This window comes from Glycine soja, chromosome 9, assembly GCF_004193775.1.
Source record: "Glycine soja cultivar W05 chromosome 9, ASM419377v2, whole genome shotgun sequence".
Taxonomy (NCBI): Eukaryota; Viridiplantae; Streptophyta; class Magnoliopsida; order Fabales; family Fabaceae; genus Glycine; species Glycine soja.
This window is the reverse complement of record NC_041010.1, coordinates 40,232,757-40,250,338: the sequence shown is the minus strand read 5'-3', so window position 1 is coordinate 40,250,338 and position 17,582 is coordinate 40,232,757. Positions and strand designations below refer to the sequence as shown.

Sequence of the window (17,582 nt, the reverse complement as noted above, 5' to 3'; positions counted from 1 at the left end):
CAGTAATTTATCCAAACCTTGAACTAATAAAACCAGATTTTCATTCATCCCAAGAATGCAATACAAGTTAATCTGACTGATAGTCAAATTCGAGCTACCTACAAGTAAAGAAATGCTTCTTGAGCAATACGTTTGAATTGAAAATTTTGAAAACTCATAAAAATCAGTTGATAAAAATCAAGAGGCAATCTAAAGCAGCAAATCTTTGATTGTTCCAACTATGGGTAATTAAATAAATTTCAAAATTTGACACTGGCAAGAGACTGAATATTTATCAAAATGGAAAAAACTAATGATGAGATACAAATCTCAATATTTGTCAAAAAAAAGAAACAAATCTTAATAATTAAGTAACTTCATAGGCTAACATAACACAATCATATGTTTGGAAGTATTAAATATATGCCACCAAAACTACCTTTGATATCTGTTAAGAAACCATTATTTCAGGGATCATTCTGGCAAAATTCTGCCTCTGATATGATAGTTATATTCTCTGAAAACATGACCACATTAACAGGAATATCAACTTGGCATCATCAGAGGCAAATGATCTGACAGCAATGAAAGAAGTCAGAACACCAAAATAATTGATTAAATATTAATGAGAAAAACTTTTCCAGTTTAGATTTTCCCACATTCAAAGAAATTTCATTTATGGAAGCTTTAAAGCATGATATATAATTACATGGTATATTATTTAGGCAGTGAAAATAGCATAACCGTGTAAAAATAAATTACAAGCAAAAGCAAAAAACTAAAATCAAATATACCTTAACAGAACCAACTGAAAATACACCTACAATTCATAATATCGTCAATCAATTTAAATGAAACTGAGTCACCATATAACATATGGCCCAATGATAATTATCATCAAGTAACAAAAAGGGGAAACAGGGCTACATTCACGCATTAATTTTACATAAAAACATGGATACACAAGATTGCTGCGTGTCACATTTGAAATCTATATACAGCAAAGCAGCCAAGCCTGGGTAGTCTGTAATTTATACCAAACAATCGTTTGCAGTCACCTTAGGAAAAAAGCAACACAAGAAGGTCTCAGAAGATGAGCTTTGAAATTTATCAACCTTGCAGCAATTTGCAGTCTCCCTGGATAGATCATTTGAAAATTCTTGACCTGTACAGTTGAAGCAAGCAAATACCACGGATTTGCGGAATGCATACAGGGAATCTTCTTGATCAGAATCAAACCTGAAAAAACACATAATATAAACTGTCACTGATAGAAGTGGGGCATAGAGACAATAACATTTGCCGCAGCACATTTATTATGAACCAGAAAATTACCATATTGGGTATTCATTTGGCAGAAGATATGCGCTGCACAGATGAAATCCAGCTACTTGAAGGGCCAATTTTATTACTTCCTTGCCCATGTCCAGGTTTAGGAGCTTCAGTGGACAAGGCGGGCTTCATGGTGTTCCTTCTTGAGGTACCAGCAATAGAGTACGAGGTAGAGGGTATATTCGATTCACCAAAAATCTACAAGTAAATGAAGAAATTGATTAAATCATGCTTGTTAAATCTTAAACACTGATCTATTTCATAATTTTGAAACATAATAGCATGCAATCAATGAATTGTAACTTTAGCATTGCAAGACAGTCATAATAAGAAATTTATAACTATTTACTCAAAGATGACTTACATTCTTGTCCAGAGGCTTTTCAGAGCCCAAAATTTTACCAACTGGTGATTTAAACTGAATTTTAACACCAGAACCAGTAACATTGCCTGATTTAATACGTTCTGCTGAGACATCCCCTGAATAAACATTAATACCTGCCAATAAGTAATACTGAACACAACATTGTTTATGCAGAATCACAAAAATTATGTAACTAATTTCAGATGCACCAACCTCGATGGTTGTCCACATCCATTGGCATTGCAGGACTGCTACTTGTTCCAGGGACCGTCTGCAATATAACAAAATGAGTATTATAAGCATGGGAGGACTCAAACCTCTATTCATGTAAAGGAAATATACTAACAGATATGTGAGGCTGGACTCTATTCTTTTGTGCCTGCTTGTACTTTAAAATAGTCCAATCAAATACATAATCAAATTCATAACCTGCATATACCAATAAGGAGAAATAGAAAAGGAAAATTACATAAATGTAGATACGAAAACAAAGACAAATATTGCTACTGTCACCACATTTGAACATGAATTTTATTTTAAAAAACTCACTTCCTTTCTTTTGACATACTAAACAATATGTTGAATCTCAAGTTTTGGTTATAATAATAATAACTTCCATATTCAAAGGAATATAAACACAATTCTGCAGGTAATTTGATTCCATGTTACTCAAGAAATCATCAAAATAATCACCTTCTCGAGTAAATAGGTCCCGAAAAAGGCGCTTCAAGAATCCATAATCAGGTCTCTGATCAAAGGTCAGAGAGTGACAGTAATGAAAGTATGAAGCAAACTCTACAGGATGAGATTTGCATAATACCTGTGAAAATAAAAAATGAATAAGAATCGTGATCAAAACCCTACACATCAAATAAATGTCCAAACACTTACCTCAATAGGAGTTGATACTTTCTTCTCACATATTTTGTCATACTTTTGCTTCTTTGTTGCAGCCTTTAGGTTTTGCCAAGGAAGGCTAAACACAAATGTTCAGTCATTACAAGTTAGAACATTTCATTATATTGCTCTCAATAGATTAAAAAAAATGCCCATGAAAGCAAAACATCTAGATTAGAATGTCATACCTTCCTCTAAGGAAGTACAGAAGCACATACCCAAGTGACTCCAAATCATCCCGTCGACTTTGCTCTACAAAAAAATAGAAATTGAACATAAACAAAAATTGAATTTTATTTGGAGTGAGGGGCTTAAATAACTTTGTCTGAGTTACCAATCCCAAGATGAGTATTGCAACTAGCATAGCGTGCAGTTCCTGTTAAGTTTTTGTTCTCCCTGTGCAGTACAATTTGTTATTATTAATTCTGGCATATTTACCAGGGATGAAAAGAGAAGAAACAAAAAAAGAAATACTCCAAAAGTAGTGTTATTCATGAAAAGTGATTGAGAAATTGGATCAAACCCAAAAGAAAAAAAGGAAGAGAGAGAGAAAGAGAATTCAATGGAATACTATAGTAGAAAGTTAGAAACCTGTAAGGGATGTGGCGATTAGTTGTGGAGTCCCTATATCGTTTTGCAAGCCCAAAATCAATTATATAAACCTGTCAAGTACACCATGATCATGTATATTTAATTTGATGCCAACTAATAACTGAGGGAATGACAATGCAAGTCAACTCCAAATGAAGACGAAACCACAACAGGATAGTCACCTGGTTTGCCTTCCGACCAAGTCCCATGAGAAAGTTGTCAGGTTTTATATCCCTGTGTAGGAATCCTTTAGAATGCACATATTCTATTCTAGTCATCTGCACAAAATAATAATAATAATTGAGGTTAGCATCAACTGCACACACATAACAAGATTTATAACAAAGCGACACTGACTGCAAAATTTTCCACGAGACTAAGGCTGGGAGGACAGGACTTAAAGGGCTAAGAGGCAAGAGGGAAGAGGTCTTGCTGTCCTTTGAGCTGAACCTATCACTAACAATTTGCAGACAACATTGTAACCCATATGCCCAATAATTAAAAGAGATGACCGGTTACCATTTGATCAGCCAACATCAACACGGATTTGAGAGAGAACTTTCTTCCACAGTAGACAAAAAGATCCTCAAGACTAGGTCCCAGCAAGTCCATAACAAGCACATTATCCTCCCCGTCTACACCACACCATTTTATGCTCGGGATTCCACCTGGATTCCAAAAAAAAAAACAAGAAATTCAAAATCATCAAACCTCACCAAGTTCCTCAAAAAGTAAAACTCTCCAACTCCATAGTCCATACACGGATACACCAACTCATTCATTCACTTAACCACACATACAAAAATGCACAATACTAACAATTATTTAAAAGAATAATTCAAATTGCACCAAGCTATTAAGAAAAAAGGAAAAAAAGAGCATACTTCCTCCTTGAAGAATATTGTAGAGCTTGGCCTCATAAAGCAATTGCGGATGCTTCGTTTTACCGTTTTCCTGCAAAAAATAAACAACAAAACAAAAATCGAAGAGTTTAAGAATCCGAATCCGCTAAAATGCATGACTACGCAAAAAATAATCAGATAATAATGAAACGAAGCTGAAACTGCACTAATTAATTTATTTTTTTTTAAAAAAAAGCGTAGGAGTAGCATACAATCTTGACGGCGACGATCTCGAAGGTATCAATATGAGTGGCTGCAGAATTGAATTGAATCGCAATCAGAACATAATAGCATCAACATCGAAAGCAACAATAATAAAAATCAGGAATTGAGATTTGTGAAGAAAAAATTGACAGAGAGAGAAAGAGACCGAGGTAGATTTCGCCGAAGGATCCGCTTCCGATCTTGCGACCTAGCTTGTACTTGGCGCCGATGATGCGCTCCATGGCCTTAACCCTATCCCTATCCTTATCTATCTATGTATCAGCTGCTTCTACAATAACAAACGCTTCGATCTCAGAGCAACACCACCGAAACCAAAACCACTCGCTTAGAACAGAACAACACAAATATGCACCCGGGGGGTATTTTTGTCCTTTCAATTTTGTCTCACTCCAACCCCGGCCAACGGCCCAACCGGACCCGGTTCTAGGTTGTTTCCCAGTTCCACCGTCAGAATCTTTTTTGGAAAGTTCAATCCTACTACATTTTTAAGATCTAGGGCTGGTTTGATAGTTAGGATATGAAACCGGCCAAAGATAAAAATAAAATAGATAAAAACATGATAACTGATAAGTTATCAGAATAATTCTATTTTTCTTACAAATTATTTTATTACTTTTATGATAAATTTTAAATGCATTAAAACTTTCAAGTTTCAAAATATTAAATATTTTTATTTTTTATTCAATACTTACCAAAAGAGATAATATAAAAATTTGTAGGAAAATAAAATCGAAGAATATAATATTATTTAAGTTATTAACTTACTTTTTGTGTTCACTAGATAACAAATCAGATATCGACAGAATATTGCGTTTTACATAAATTAAAATTATATATAATTTTCTGAAAAATAACAATAAAATATAATAATGTAGTTTTAATGATTGTATATAAAAAAATATTTACCCATGTTTTTTTTCCAAGATTATAATACTATTTAAGAAAAAAATGATGAGAAAAGTTTTCGAAAAAGAAATTTAAATGATATTCTATCAGCAAAATATGATTTTTTTTTAAATTAAAAAATAATAGTGACATTCTTTGTTACATTATTTATTATTGATTAAAATTTATTAAAAATCATCCATTTTAATAAATTTCACTTTTCATTTAATACAAATAAAGAGATAGAATTATTAAATAAGAAACAAAATCTGAATTTATAATAAATTCTAATTAGAGAGTTTTAAAAGACAATAAAAGTGTGCTAGCATTTCTCTTTTAATTATAGACAGTTACTTTGATTAGATGTGTGACTTAAAAATAATTCAATCATGTAACGACGTATGACTTATGTGGCCACACTAGACGGTGATGTATACATATATAACACCGAAGCAACCGCCTTAATTATACAACTCCTTCTAAGTACGGGTATTGTTGTAGTTAGCGTACGAGTGCGCGAGTATAACGGTTGTCTATTTTGCTTACAGTTCCTTTGCGCTGAAAAAGTTATCTTTGTTGTCTTTTGCTTAAATTCCTAACCAAGGAACAAAATTCCAACATCGTTAGTTAGTTATAGAACTCAGCGCAAGAATTATTTCTTGCAAGAGAGTAGAGTATCCAACTTTATTTGTCTACTGATACTTGTTCTAGTTTTCACTGAAAGCTTGGTTAGATATTGTATATTTGACTTATCATTAGCTTTTTTTGATTGTATACTTGATTTTATTATAGTTTATTCCTGTCAATAATGGAACGGGTACTCTTCTTTTTGCTTAAGGGTCTCTAGAGTCGAAAGGAGTCTGCATATTATTCCTTGTCAAAAATTCGAGTCCATAAGTAAAGATACCTGTAAAAGGTATTAGTGAGGGTTCGACTCAGAATTATTAATGATATATAGTGAGTAAGTGAGAATGAATCAGTTCTTTACCTAATGTCTACTCCTTTTTATACTAACCTAGCTAGGCTTAAGGTCTATGAGCTTATCACATCATGATTATTAGACAGTAATACTCTCCCTAATCATGTTTAAGTGTTTCTAACTGAGTAATTATTCTTAAGCGGATTTAGTGATGATAATCATGACCGAATGATACTTATTGTTTGTACATGTTAAAGGTCGAGATGTATTATTTGAGATATGTGGATACGTGGTCGAAGACTATGTTTGATTTGGATGTGTCAGATGTCACTTCGACTTGACTGATTACTTTATCCGATATATAACTAAATGTTATTCTTTTAATGTGTTCGAGGATCAAAATTTTTTAATTCATTAAAATGTTAGGACAATTTAAGTGTTTCAAGTAATGATTTTGAAGAAATGAATGATGAATTTTGGTCCCCTGAGATGACTATATTGAAGTAGAATCCTAGGCCTTGATTATGATGCATGGAGCTCTGCTTTATTGCCATGGGGTGTACATGTGCCATGTTTTGCGGTACAGGGCAATGTTTCGTGTTTGAATGTTGTTTTATAGGGTAGGTTGTTCTTATTCGAGTTAGTGCTTATTTGAGGAAATTTGAACATCGTAGTTATATATTATACTATACTAATCAAAGCTACAAGAGACATGATATTTTTTTTCGGTGAATTAGACATGATCTTTATTATTGGTGAATCCATGTTAGTTTTTCTAAATAAATTTAATTAGGTTAGGACACACAATATTATTTATAGCATATTTAGATTTCAGTTGATAACTTCTAAATCATGGTTTGAGGAAAAGCTGCAAGAGACAAGCTTTTTCCCAAACCATGGTCTTGAGATTTCCAATAGAAATTCAAATGCACAATATCTTAGTGGGTGTCTCACATTCAGATAATGAAAAAGTTGCATCCATCATATGCTACAATGCGTAGCTTCTGTGTTAACGTAGCTTAAAACGCAATTCCAAATACAAGGTTACACAAATTTTATCTACAATAAAGAGTATGCTGGAAAGTAGGAACCCTTTGTAGACTAATATATTGGTAAGATCAATAGCAACAATAAATTTGTCATCTAAACAATGTCCAATAATCAATTTACTCTGACAGGTAAGATAATACAGGTATGACTAAGAACCCATGGGCATGGAATGAAGATGAAACTGAATTGCAATACACAAAATAGTGTACATTATTCAATTGAATTGGCTAACAAGAATGAAATCACAGAGATTGAAACACAAACAAATGGGACAAAAAAAACAATAATTAAATGAAAAAACACGTTTCAGCTTGCATGCCTTCATTATGTTTAGAATTGTGACTTGAAGCATTCAGGAGGCATCATTCCATTGAATCTTTTGGTATCTCTGCAATAATCATAGATCATGTAATTGTTCCTGACCCAATTCATCTGTCCCAATTTGGCATAACTCAATTGCTTGTATGTGGGAGAGGTCCACCAATTGGCAGGGAAATTTAAGGCACATTGGTTGATACTAACTGCTCCATTCCACTTACAAGCCCTTGCTCTAAAATGATTAAATCTGGCTATGAATGGTGCACCACTCCAATTGGTCTTAACAAGCCCACCCCTAGTGGCCCAATCATCTGCATTCCACAGGCTAGTATAAACCCTCATTCCTTGCTTGTTTGGGTAAGCAATGCCCTCATTTTCATAGTTTCGGTACACCCTAATTGGTATACTATCAATATACCACCTGAGATAACAAATCAATAATATAGATCATAATACAATTGAAGAAGGTTTAACTATTAAATAGTCTAAATATATTGGTACACTATCCATATACGGAAACATAGGTTAGTTGGATGGTTAAAAAATAAGGGAAGGAGGAAAAAGTTGCAGATTCGATCCCTCTTGTTAACAAAAAAAACTAACAAAGTATCAATATGCCATCACCTTAGGCTGAGATAACAAATCAATAACATAGATCATGATACAATTGAAAAAAGGTATATGACTAGTTTGACTATTTCTTTCTTATAGAACTAAGAAAAATGAATAATGAATCAACTTTGTGCTGGTAGAGTTTAGTAGTTTTTCAACTTACACAACTTCAATGGGGTTCCAATGAATGGTGTAATTGTGAAAGTCAGAAGTTGGGTCAAACCAGAGGTAAAATTGTTGCTCCCTGCTTCCATTTCCTTGTGTGTATATGTTCGTATGGACAATGTATGGTTGTCCTGAAATGTTGCCTAAGAACTCGAAATCTATCTCATCATGTTGGCTTCCTGTAGAGGATAGCTGCACACGTTTTATGTGATGAAGCATTAATTAGCACTTTACCTTTTGTAAAATCTATATATTTCCACTTTATTCACTAATTCAATTTTGTTGAAGTTAGCTGATATCTGAAACTCTACTACATCTTTTTTTAATAGGAAAAAAAATCAGGTGCTTAATTTCAGCACCAGTGAACTTACATAGTAGGCAGTAACTGTTCCTGCAGAATTACCAGGGACCAGCTTGATTCTCGATTCAATACTTCCAAATAAGAATGCTTTCTTTGTTTGAGCTGCAGATCCTGAAATTCAAATGCAACACCAAGTATTCTAGTTAAGGTGAAATTTTGGAGAGATTAAAAAAGAGCCTTATATACTATCAACATACTGAAATATTCTAATTAAGATGAAATTTTGGAGGAATTATTCATTACAGTTTAACAATGCAGTCAATTAAGAGTTAAGTCATTAGATAGATTAATGATTAATTTAATTTGTTTCTCCTGATATATATCTGCACTTGTATGTAATTGGATTAGTAGATCATTATTGCCTGTCATTTCAATTGCAACATAGTATTAAAGAATGCAGCATGGTTGCAAGTCGCAACTTTATTATTCTCTTGATCATAAATGCAAATGTTTTCTATTGTCCAAGACAAATATATCTGTTGAGATAATATAAATTGGATGCAATTATATATGGAGTTTTCACCTGAGGTTTGATCCAACACAAGTTGGAGGTCTTCACCCTGCATTGATGCATGTTGAGAACCCCAAGTGATGTACATGCTTTTGGAAATGGTGGCATCTACGAGGATTATGCTTTGTGCCACTGCAAAAAGGAACAAAGCTACCAACAATTTCTCAATTTGTGCCATGTTAATTAACTTCTATGGATTGAAATTAAACTTGAATGCATAGTTTCCTGGTTCGTGCTGTCTTTATATAGTAGTAGCAAAATGTGACATATTCTGCTGGAAATATTTGAAAAATTTAATAACTGGTTCCCGAGTATTGACCATTTCCTTTAGATTTGATTTGTTGAAATTAGTTTTTTGAAGAGAGTCAAAAAAATTAATGTCAGGTATCATAAATAAGTTTAATAAGATTAGCTGTCCTTTGGATTATATTAATCTCTTTTTTTTTTTTTTTGTTTTTGCTGAATTTACGTTAATCTTTATTTTTGTCAAATATATATATGTAAATATAAAGATCAAAACTCAACAAAATGTCTTGTTTGTAACGTTGTGTTTTTACAGCTATCATATTTTTTTATGGTTAAATAAGTTTTTTCCCACTAATTTATTATTTAAGTTCAATTTCATTCTTTAAATTTTTTTATTTACTTTGATTTTTTTTAATTTTTAAATATGATTTATTTTTTTGAAAAATATATATATTTTGTAATGATTTAAAATCACTTAATGATAGATTTGAATTGTCATAAAGTATGATTTTTTTATAATGAAGAACTAAATTAAATTAATTTTAAAAAATAATAAAGATCAAATTGAACGAAAAAAATTTTAAAAATCAATTTAAATTTAAAAAATAAATTAAAAGATTAAAAAATTAATTTAACCTATTTTTAATTATATTCAAATCTTTATTTAACTTTTAAACACTTTGTACATTTATCATAAATAAAATGATAGAAATAATAAATGTTATTATTATATTTCATAGTTTATTTATTATCCTCTTAAGTGAATATACAAATAAATACAAAGTATGCAGTAAAAGGAGTCTAGCTAACAAAGAAAACAAACACTGCACTTGAGTTTGGTATAATCAGAACTTAAAATCAATAGAAACGGATTATTATTTGATGTTTATAAGTTTACAACTTACTACATGGTAGGGTGCATGATAATTAAAGAGTGGCGCTGGGAAGCTGGAACGCGGAGAAAGAGAGGAATGTCGTGCTTAGGACTAGTGCAATATTGGACTATCCAGCTACCATTGTTGATTCTTCACCAAGGTCGTGCACCCCTGATCGAGGAATATATATATATATATTTGGACTACATGCTAGCTCTTTCTTTTAAGATTAAGCTAGAACATTTTTTTCTTTTTATATTTTTTATGATATAAAATTTAAGGGGGGAGGAAATATCATTCCAGTCCAAGGGGCATACAAAATTAATGGACTCAACAACCACTTACATAAATACTTAGGAGGCATTTGGTAAGGAAGATGATTTGAGTTTTCTGGAAAATTTTGGGTTGAGAATATTTAGTTTCTCCTGTTTAGTATTTGTTTTACAAAATTTCTCAAGAAAACTTTAGTTTTCTTATCGGATAGAGGTGAGAATCTTATTTTTTTAGCTTAATTTTTTTTACTAGAGTAAAAATGTTATATTATTTTTATTAATATAATATATAATTTAAATAATTAATAAAAATATTATGTAATTCTTTAATTTTTTTGAAAATTTATCTAAATATTTTTATTGGTGAACCAAAATAATTTCACTGATTTTCAAAAAACATGATTCTCAAGATTCATAATTTTTAGTCGGACACAAAAAATTCCTTTCCTACCAAACCCCCGCTTATAGATATATAATTAAAATATATTCACTCATTCAACTTCCTTAATTAACTTATATATAAAATTGGTTGTTGGTAAAATTAGTAGTTAAATTAGCTAATAATTATAAGGCGACGTAAAATTATATATTTATATAAGTTCCATTTTTTTATAGAAAAAACATATGTTTTAAAATAACTATAGTTTTACAGTTTTTTAGTTAATTTTGAACTCTTACCATTTTTATTTAAAGAAAATATTTTAATAAAAAAAATAGTATAATGATTTAAAATAATAATATAATATTCTAAGATAGATTTTACTTGAAATATTGAGCATAAAATTTAGAAAAAAATTTATAAATTATAAATTATAAATTCAAACAACGTATAAAAAATACCACAAGAGATGATGAGATAATATTGTTTACCATATTTTTTCTTGATTAAATAAGTTTATAAATTAATGAAATAAATTATAAGTTAATTAAAATGACTAGCTAGTAAAAAAACTACTACATTTATTTCTTTTCATTATCTATTAACCCACGATCGATGTATCTATTTTCTTTATTCTTTTCTTGCTATTACACTAAATTAATCACTAAGTATAACGAGGCAAGTTTAAAAAATTTCTATATGGCGAATCACTTGAAAATTGAAAAATTAACTAATGAATTCTATTCAATTTATTTTATAATTAAAGCTAGTTCAAAAGAAAATATATAAATGCAATTATGCAAAAATTAATTCTACTTTCAAGTTAATATTAAAAGATGTACTTACTAAAATTGACCTAATAGTAGGTAGTTAGGACAATTTCTACGAGGTCACAAGTTCAAATCGTGTTCACGATAAAACTAAGAAGAATAATTTTAAAGAGTGAGTTTATCATTTTTCACTTTACTTTATTACGACATCTTTTAGATCATGTACGTTCTTTACTCAAAGTCCCCCTTACATGATATATTTCCTATGTAGAAGTTGACAAACTAATTATTTGTACATGAACTATAATAATTCAACTTTTACATGACTAGAAAAGGGTGCGAAAATTAACACAACTCTCTCTTCCTTTATCTTTTATTTTGTAATTCAAAATTGAGGATTTCCTAGATATTAAAAAAAACTACCACAGAAACAAATTGGCAAAAATCTCCATGCATGTGTGCCTTGAAATTGAGCTAGTAAGTAATTAATAACCATACCCCCCCCCCCCCAATTTGCACCCACATTCCCTTGCTGGGAACTCCACGATGGATAATGAAGAGCAAGTAATATCCTGGGGGAGCCACCTCACGGAAAGTTGGTGCCTTGGACATAACCTTGTAAATTCCTTCAGAGTTTTGAACAATGAAAGTCTTGAGAAACAACAACCTTTGATTCATAGAGTAGCCATGAGTGGTGAAAGGTGGAAAATACATGGAGACCTTAATGTTTTGCTTGGTCAACTTCTGGTCCATATCTTGCATTCTTCTCCGAAGATTTCTCAACAATTTGGGGTCGATGTTTGTCTAGTTTTGGGTCCAAGTAAGGAGCAGAGAAAGCCTCAATCCTAGTCTCAGTTGGGAACTTATCCTTGTCCTTGTAAGTATCATGTGTGTTGCTACCACCAACCCAAATTTTGCCACTAGGAAGCACTGCTGAGGTTGAGTGGTACATTCTAGCTATTTTGGAAGGCTTCAAAACCTTAAACCTTTTACCCTTAGGTTTTTCAGCCAAATACAACACTGGTGTGAAGTTATTAGGTTCATCAGCATCTCACCATGCAGCTGTACCCTTTTGTGCACCATTTATGAACAAGATTTGTCCAGTAGGGAGGATAAGAGAATCCCCCATGGTTCTCCCTGAAGGCATCTCTTCACTGTCCGATTGAGGGTTAGGGTCTGTGATCACCATTCTACTACAATCTTTGATAGCTGGCACGAAAACCTTTTGAATCTCGGCTAAGATGAAACTATCATGACTGTTTCCACCACATACAAGGACTTCTACCTTGATGGCGGCACTACTTTATTTGCCGCCGTCGAGTTTTATAGGAAGGATGGAGGACATGCCGGAAGCCGGGTAGTTCCGGGAACCGCCGGGGAGGACGGGGAAGGTGCGGACAACTTTGTTGGTGTTAGGGTTGAGGAGGAGGGAACGGTTGTTGGCGAAGATGAAGAGAGGTGGACAAAAGGGTAAAGGTTGTTTTCTTCAATGTCTGAGGTCTCATAGAGGAATGGGAAAAATATGGGTTTCTCACTAGGTTTCCTTCCTTTGGAAAGAACTCATAGCTGAAAGATCTACGACCTCCTATCACAATGTACTCTCCATTGGTAAGAATTGCTTGAGTAGCATACCTAGCATATACAAGAGTAGTAGAACATCCAAACCAATAATGCATGGTTTTTGTAGGAAAATAACAGACATGCTAATTGGTCTAAGAATCTTTTTGGATACAAGATATAAGTATTTATCAGAGCTTCTCTATTAGAAATATATAAAAAAAAATAGTAAAAAAATTCTAAAAAAAAACTTTTACTGTTGTATCTAAACAGACTATAATACTCTAATATCTTGATGACAAGGGAATAAAACTAATATATAAACATAAGCGTGCAATTAGAAACTCATAATGGACACTAATTTAAGTAAACATTGCAGAAGATTTAAGTAAAAATGTTAATTTTGATTATAGTGGATAAATATTGTACGTACGTACCATCTAGGCTCTTTCAATTTATCGGGGTATTCCCTCCAGTCACAGTCTTGGCAATCAAGTTGACCGCCATAGTATCTGGAGGTTTTCCCTCCGTCTGCGAAACCACCGGCAACAACTAGGGTACCATCAGGTGTAAGTCCTCCACATGAGCACCATGGATCTGTCTTTACCTGCACCAAATTAAGGTTTACATTATGCCATGCATTTAATCGATTCTTCACATTTTTGTACCCTTTAATTTGAAAGTGTGTCACGAAAAAGAAAAATGTTTCATCATGGTTGAACATTAGGTTTCCTTTCATTTGTACAAATATACCAAATCTAATCTAATAAAAATACAATCATGAGTTTACAAAGGAACAAGATTTTCGGCTATGAGTGGAAGGATGGGAGAGATAGAGAGAAAATAAAAGAGGAGAGAAAAAAAGTGATAAATACAATACATGATATGATGACAAATGAAAAGAGACAAGAATAAATTTAATGAAATAGAAAGTGTTTTACATATTGTTATCAAATCATAAATTATTATATATAATAAATTTGTTAATTTTTATAATGATTATCTTAAAAATTATATCCATGATAATTTTTAATTAGTTTTCAATGTATAGTTATTAAACACTCATTTATTATAAGTAGATGATGTTATTAGTATGATGCATCACATTTTAATTAAACAACACTAAGCTAGTTTGGTAGTAATGTGTGAAAAGAAGAAATATATAAAGATGGCACTAACCGTGAGTGGTCTAACTTGATTAGTCTCAATATCGTATTCCATTGAATGAGCAAAACAATCTTCTTGGTCTAGCTTAAGGTTATCATCATGCCATTGAATACATGGCATCCCTTTTGGATATGGGAGTCTAGAGACACGGTAAACGGTGGCATCATATACAACTATCTTGTTATTGGGCATCAAATTGATTTGCATGGCGGATACACCCGACTGCTTATTAATCAACTCCCATTTCCCTAGGTATTTTGTTTCAAAATCTGGCATGGCTATATTACCACCATCCGCAACGCCTGCTTTCAGCTCAGCTCCAATGATAGGAATATTTTGGATTTCCGGGAATCTTGTGAAAAACATTGTTCTTCTTGACTTTGTGCCTTTTGTGCTTGGCATCCACCGCAAGGAATAAGAAGGTGAGGAACAAAAACACTGTGTAAAGTTGCCATTAATGTTGGCTAAAGGTGTTTGATGAGAAACCTCAAAGAGATCGATCTCTTGGGTGGGTCTAGTTTATGTTCCTTAGGTTAGGTTTGTGTTTAATAAACCTTCATGGTGGCTTTCGTATGACCGTTGGTTGTTTAAGCATTAGCCAAAATAGCAAATGGTTTTAGCCATTGGAGACTGCCTTGTAATAAACGGTAAGTTGCAATTTTCTGATTAGGGAATGTAACGCAAGGTAGAAGGTGTTTCTGATTTCTTAATTTCTGACAAAGTATATCCACTTTTAGTATAAATTATTATCATAAACTAATAATATATTTCAATACCTCAGACCTGTAGGTGAAGACTCAAATAATTTTAGAATGAAATGTTACGTAACAAGTACTGCATTTAATTAAGATACTGGTTAAAAAAATTAAAAATATTTTTTCTATGAATAGTTGTTATTAGTTAATATACTTTTATTGCGGTGTAATAAAGGCTTGTAAATGTATTTTTGATGATAAAACATTTATAAATAGTTATCGGTTCTTAAGCTCCTGAACTAATTCGACACACTGTTTATAGTGGGAGAGAGAGTACAAGTTTGGAAGAGTCAATAAACAACTCTTCTCGTTAACTTGTGGTAAAAAAATATATTATTTTAATTTATATCAAGATTAAACTTTTGATTCATATTTCCTCGACCAATCATTCATAATTCACATTTTTGTTGATTTTTTTTAATTCTTTACATAAAGATTTAAAAAATACCGGATCTCTATCAGCCCAAGCAAATTGTCGGTAAAACTCCAAAATGATATTTTGTTTTGACCCGATTTATATAATTAGAAGTAATTTTCAGTCCTATTTATTTCACATTTGATTAACTAATATGTGCTTTTAATTAGTTTAGTCCAGAAACTTGAGAGCTAGGTTTCTATCAGACTTAACATCACGACGTTTGGTCTTGTTTTATTCTCTTTGATTACCTTGAATGCTTGGATTATACTGCATTAAGTTATGGGATGAGTACTCTCTAACTCTTGTGATATAATAAACTCATTTTGCCTCCAAAAAATGATTTAAACTATTTTATCAATAAATGTGATTTTATCCGCACATGTAACGGTAATAATATCTTCTTTAGATTAACTTTTACATTTGAGAAAAAAAAAAAACATGTGACCATATTGACTACTTTAATTTGAAGGCAAACAGGAGGATCAAATTAAACAGTATTTTTTCGTCCGGAAGCAAATGTTACCAAACAACAGAGCACAACTTTCCAATCAAGTTGCCAATATTTCCTATTTCCTTTTTCCTTTTTTAAAAGAGTTGTTCACAACATGCATGCCTAGTGGGATAAGGATGTGATTGAAGTAAGTGGATGGGGATGTAGATTGTGGAATGGTTGATTATGATCACAATATTTTTCTCCTGATATGGATGAAAACTGCGTGCCAATACAAAGGTTCACGGCTACCGTCATCTTCTACTTTCATAAACATGTATCAGTGGGGAAAGGGAATAGGGACCTTGCTATGGTTACTTGTTATTTAAATTGATTTAGATTTAAATACAAAGTAACGAATAGTTAGTTAGCTTGTGGAAAAGTTATGTTTTTGGCATGTGTAGATGTAAATTTAATATAATTTTTTGCTGATTTTTTTTGTTTTTAAAGAGCTGCTTTTCCTTAGTGACAGGTGTATCTGTTATTCTGTTTGTGTAAGGTGGATATTATACCGGATGCCCCTTTAATTAGTATATACAAAAATAAATCACCAACTACTTGAATTTAAGATTTGATTTTGATTGAATCACTGTATGGTTGCTATTATTTCTTGTTTTATACATATGTTTCGTAACAGTAATTTTTTTTGCCAACCTGCATTAACAATTTTGCATGTACTAATTGAGTACCATTTTTTTAAAAAAATATATGATTTAATTTACCTTTATAAAAAGAAGTTGCCTTTAGTGCTTAATATTATAATATGTGCCGTTTGGTAAGGATAGTTATTACAAGAGTTCCTAAACGCGACAATATTTAAGGAGTTTAACTTAAACTATTATATATATATATATGGGGAAGAGATTCTCTCCAATGATTTTTTTTTACATAATTAAGTGTCATGATTTCATTATTTATTCTTGTAAACTTTTACTTTATTCTAAAATGTAATTATACAATAAAAAAATCGCTGTTGAAAATCCATTCTCACATGGAAATACCCTGATCAAAGACTAAATATCAAAATAATTAAAACTACATTATATGAAAATTAAATAAGAGTTGAGTGTGGTTAAAGGAATTATTTAATAATAGATCATAATGTTAGCATAAACTCATAATGTTTTTTTTTAAAACAAACTCATAATGTGTTGATATTAGTGATTTTATTTATTTATATCTAAAGATTATATTAAGAAAAAATAATCTAATGCTAAATTATTAATAAAGACTTTTTTTTTGTTTAGTAATAGATTAAACAAATATCAATCAAGTATACTTGGTAGCCCTTGTTTTTATAAGCTAAAATACTACTGAGAATCGAAAGACAAAAGGCTTCTTCTGATTCACTCATATTAAGCTTTATTTAGAAGATTATAGAATAATTTAACATAAGCTACTATGCTAATCAATTGCGTTTCAGGTAAAAAAAAAATTAAAAAATATAAAGAAAGAAAAAAAATCTGACATTTTACAGTCAGAATTTTTTATTTTCTTTTTAATTAAATAAAAATACATCATTGCTTTAAAAAATATTTTTTC

General features: G+C 31.5%; 2 protein-coding genes and 1 pseudogene across 3 annotated transcripts; all 3 read right to left on the bottom strand.

Moving 5' to 3' along the window:
• Window positions 1-753: 753 nt before the first annotated feature.
• LOC114368889 (casein kinase 1-like protein 3) lies at window positions 754-4,759 on the bottom strand. 2 transcript variants are annotated; one of them, XM_028326170.1, is made up of 15 exons: window positions 4,436-4,759; window positions 4,278-4,318; window positions 4,048-4,117; window positions 3,683-3,831; window positions 3,346-3,441; window positions 3,164-3,234; window positions 2,907-2,968; window positions 2,761-2,824; window positions 2,567-2,651; window positions 2,369-2,495; window positions 2,022-2,104; window positions 1,889-1,946; window positions 1,676-1,809; window positions 1,315-1,509; window positions 754-1,218 (listed from the first exon to the last, which is right to left on the bottom strand). In XM_028326170.1, the coding sequence occupies exons 1-14, from the start codon at window positions 4,509-4,511 to the stop codon at window positions 1,327-1,329; spliced, it is 1,299 nt and encodes a 432-aa protein (XP_028181971.1). In that variant the 5' UTR covers window positions 4,512-4,759; the 3' UTR covers window positions 754-1,218; window positions 1,315-1,326. The 2 variants fall into 2 exon arrangements, with proteins under 2 accessions (XP_028181971.1, XP_028181972.1); XM_028326171.1 differs by having other exon boundaries at window positions 1,676-1,791; window positions 4,436-4,758.
• Window positions 4,760-7,212: 2,453 nt separating this feature from the next.
• LOC114425460 (probable xyloglucan endotransglucosylase/hydrolase protein 26) lies at window positions 7,213-9,328 on the bottom strand. The gene is made up of 4 exons (XM_028392387.1): window positions 9,124-9,328; window positions 8,611-8,711; window positions 8,238-8,431; window positions 7,213-7,883 (listed from the first exon to the last, which is right to left on the bottom strand). Exons 1-4 carry the CDS (start codon window positions 9,287-9,289, stop codon window positions 7,475-7,477), a joined length of 870 nt encoding a protein of 289 aa, XP_028248188.1. The 5' UTR covers window positions 9,290-9,328; the 3' UTR covers window positions 7,213-7,474.
• A 2,799-nt stretch (window positions 9,329-12,127) lies between these two features.
• On the bottom strand, window positions 12,128-15,823 carry LOC114368493 (annotated as a pseudogene).
• Between the last annotated feature and the right edge of the window lie 1,759 nt (window positions 15,824-17,582).

What these genes read in the sequence shown, in the direction of transcription:
- LOC114368889 (XM_028326170.1), bottom strand. Translation starts at nt 4,511, where the DNA reads ATGGAGCGCATCATCGGCGCCAAGTACAAGCTAGGTCGCAAGATCGGA. An exon ending in CAATATTCTTCAAGGAGGAA is followed by an intron (nt 3,832 to 4,047) that starts GTATGCTCTTTT and finishes TTTGGAATCCAG; the next exon opens with GTGGAATCCCGAGCATAAAA. An exon ending in AATCGCCACATCCCTTACAG is followed by an intron (nt 2,969 to 3,163) that starts GTTTCTAACTTT and finishes TGTACTGCACAG; the next exon opens with GGAGAACAAAAACTTAACAG.
- LOC114425460 (XM_028392387.1), bottom strand. Translation starts at nt 9,289, where the DNA reads ATGGCACAAATTGAGAAATTGTTGGTAGCTTTGTTCCTTTTTGCAGTG. An exon ending in TGTGTTGGATCAAACCTCAG is followed by an intron (nt 8,712 to 9,123) that starts GTGAAAACTCCA and finishes TTTGAATTTCAG; the next exon opens with GATCTGCAGCTCAAACAAAG. An exon ending in GAACAGTTACTGCCTACTAT is followed by an intron (nt 8,432 to 8,610) that starts GTAAGTTCACTG and finishes AAACGTGTGCAG; the next exon opens with CTATCCTCTACAGGAAGCCA.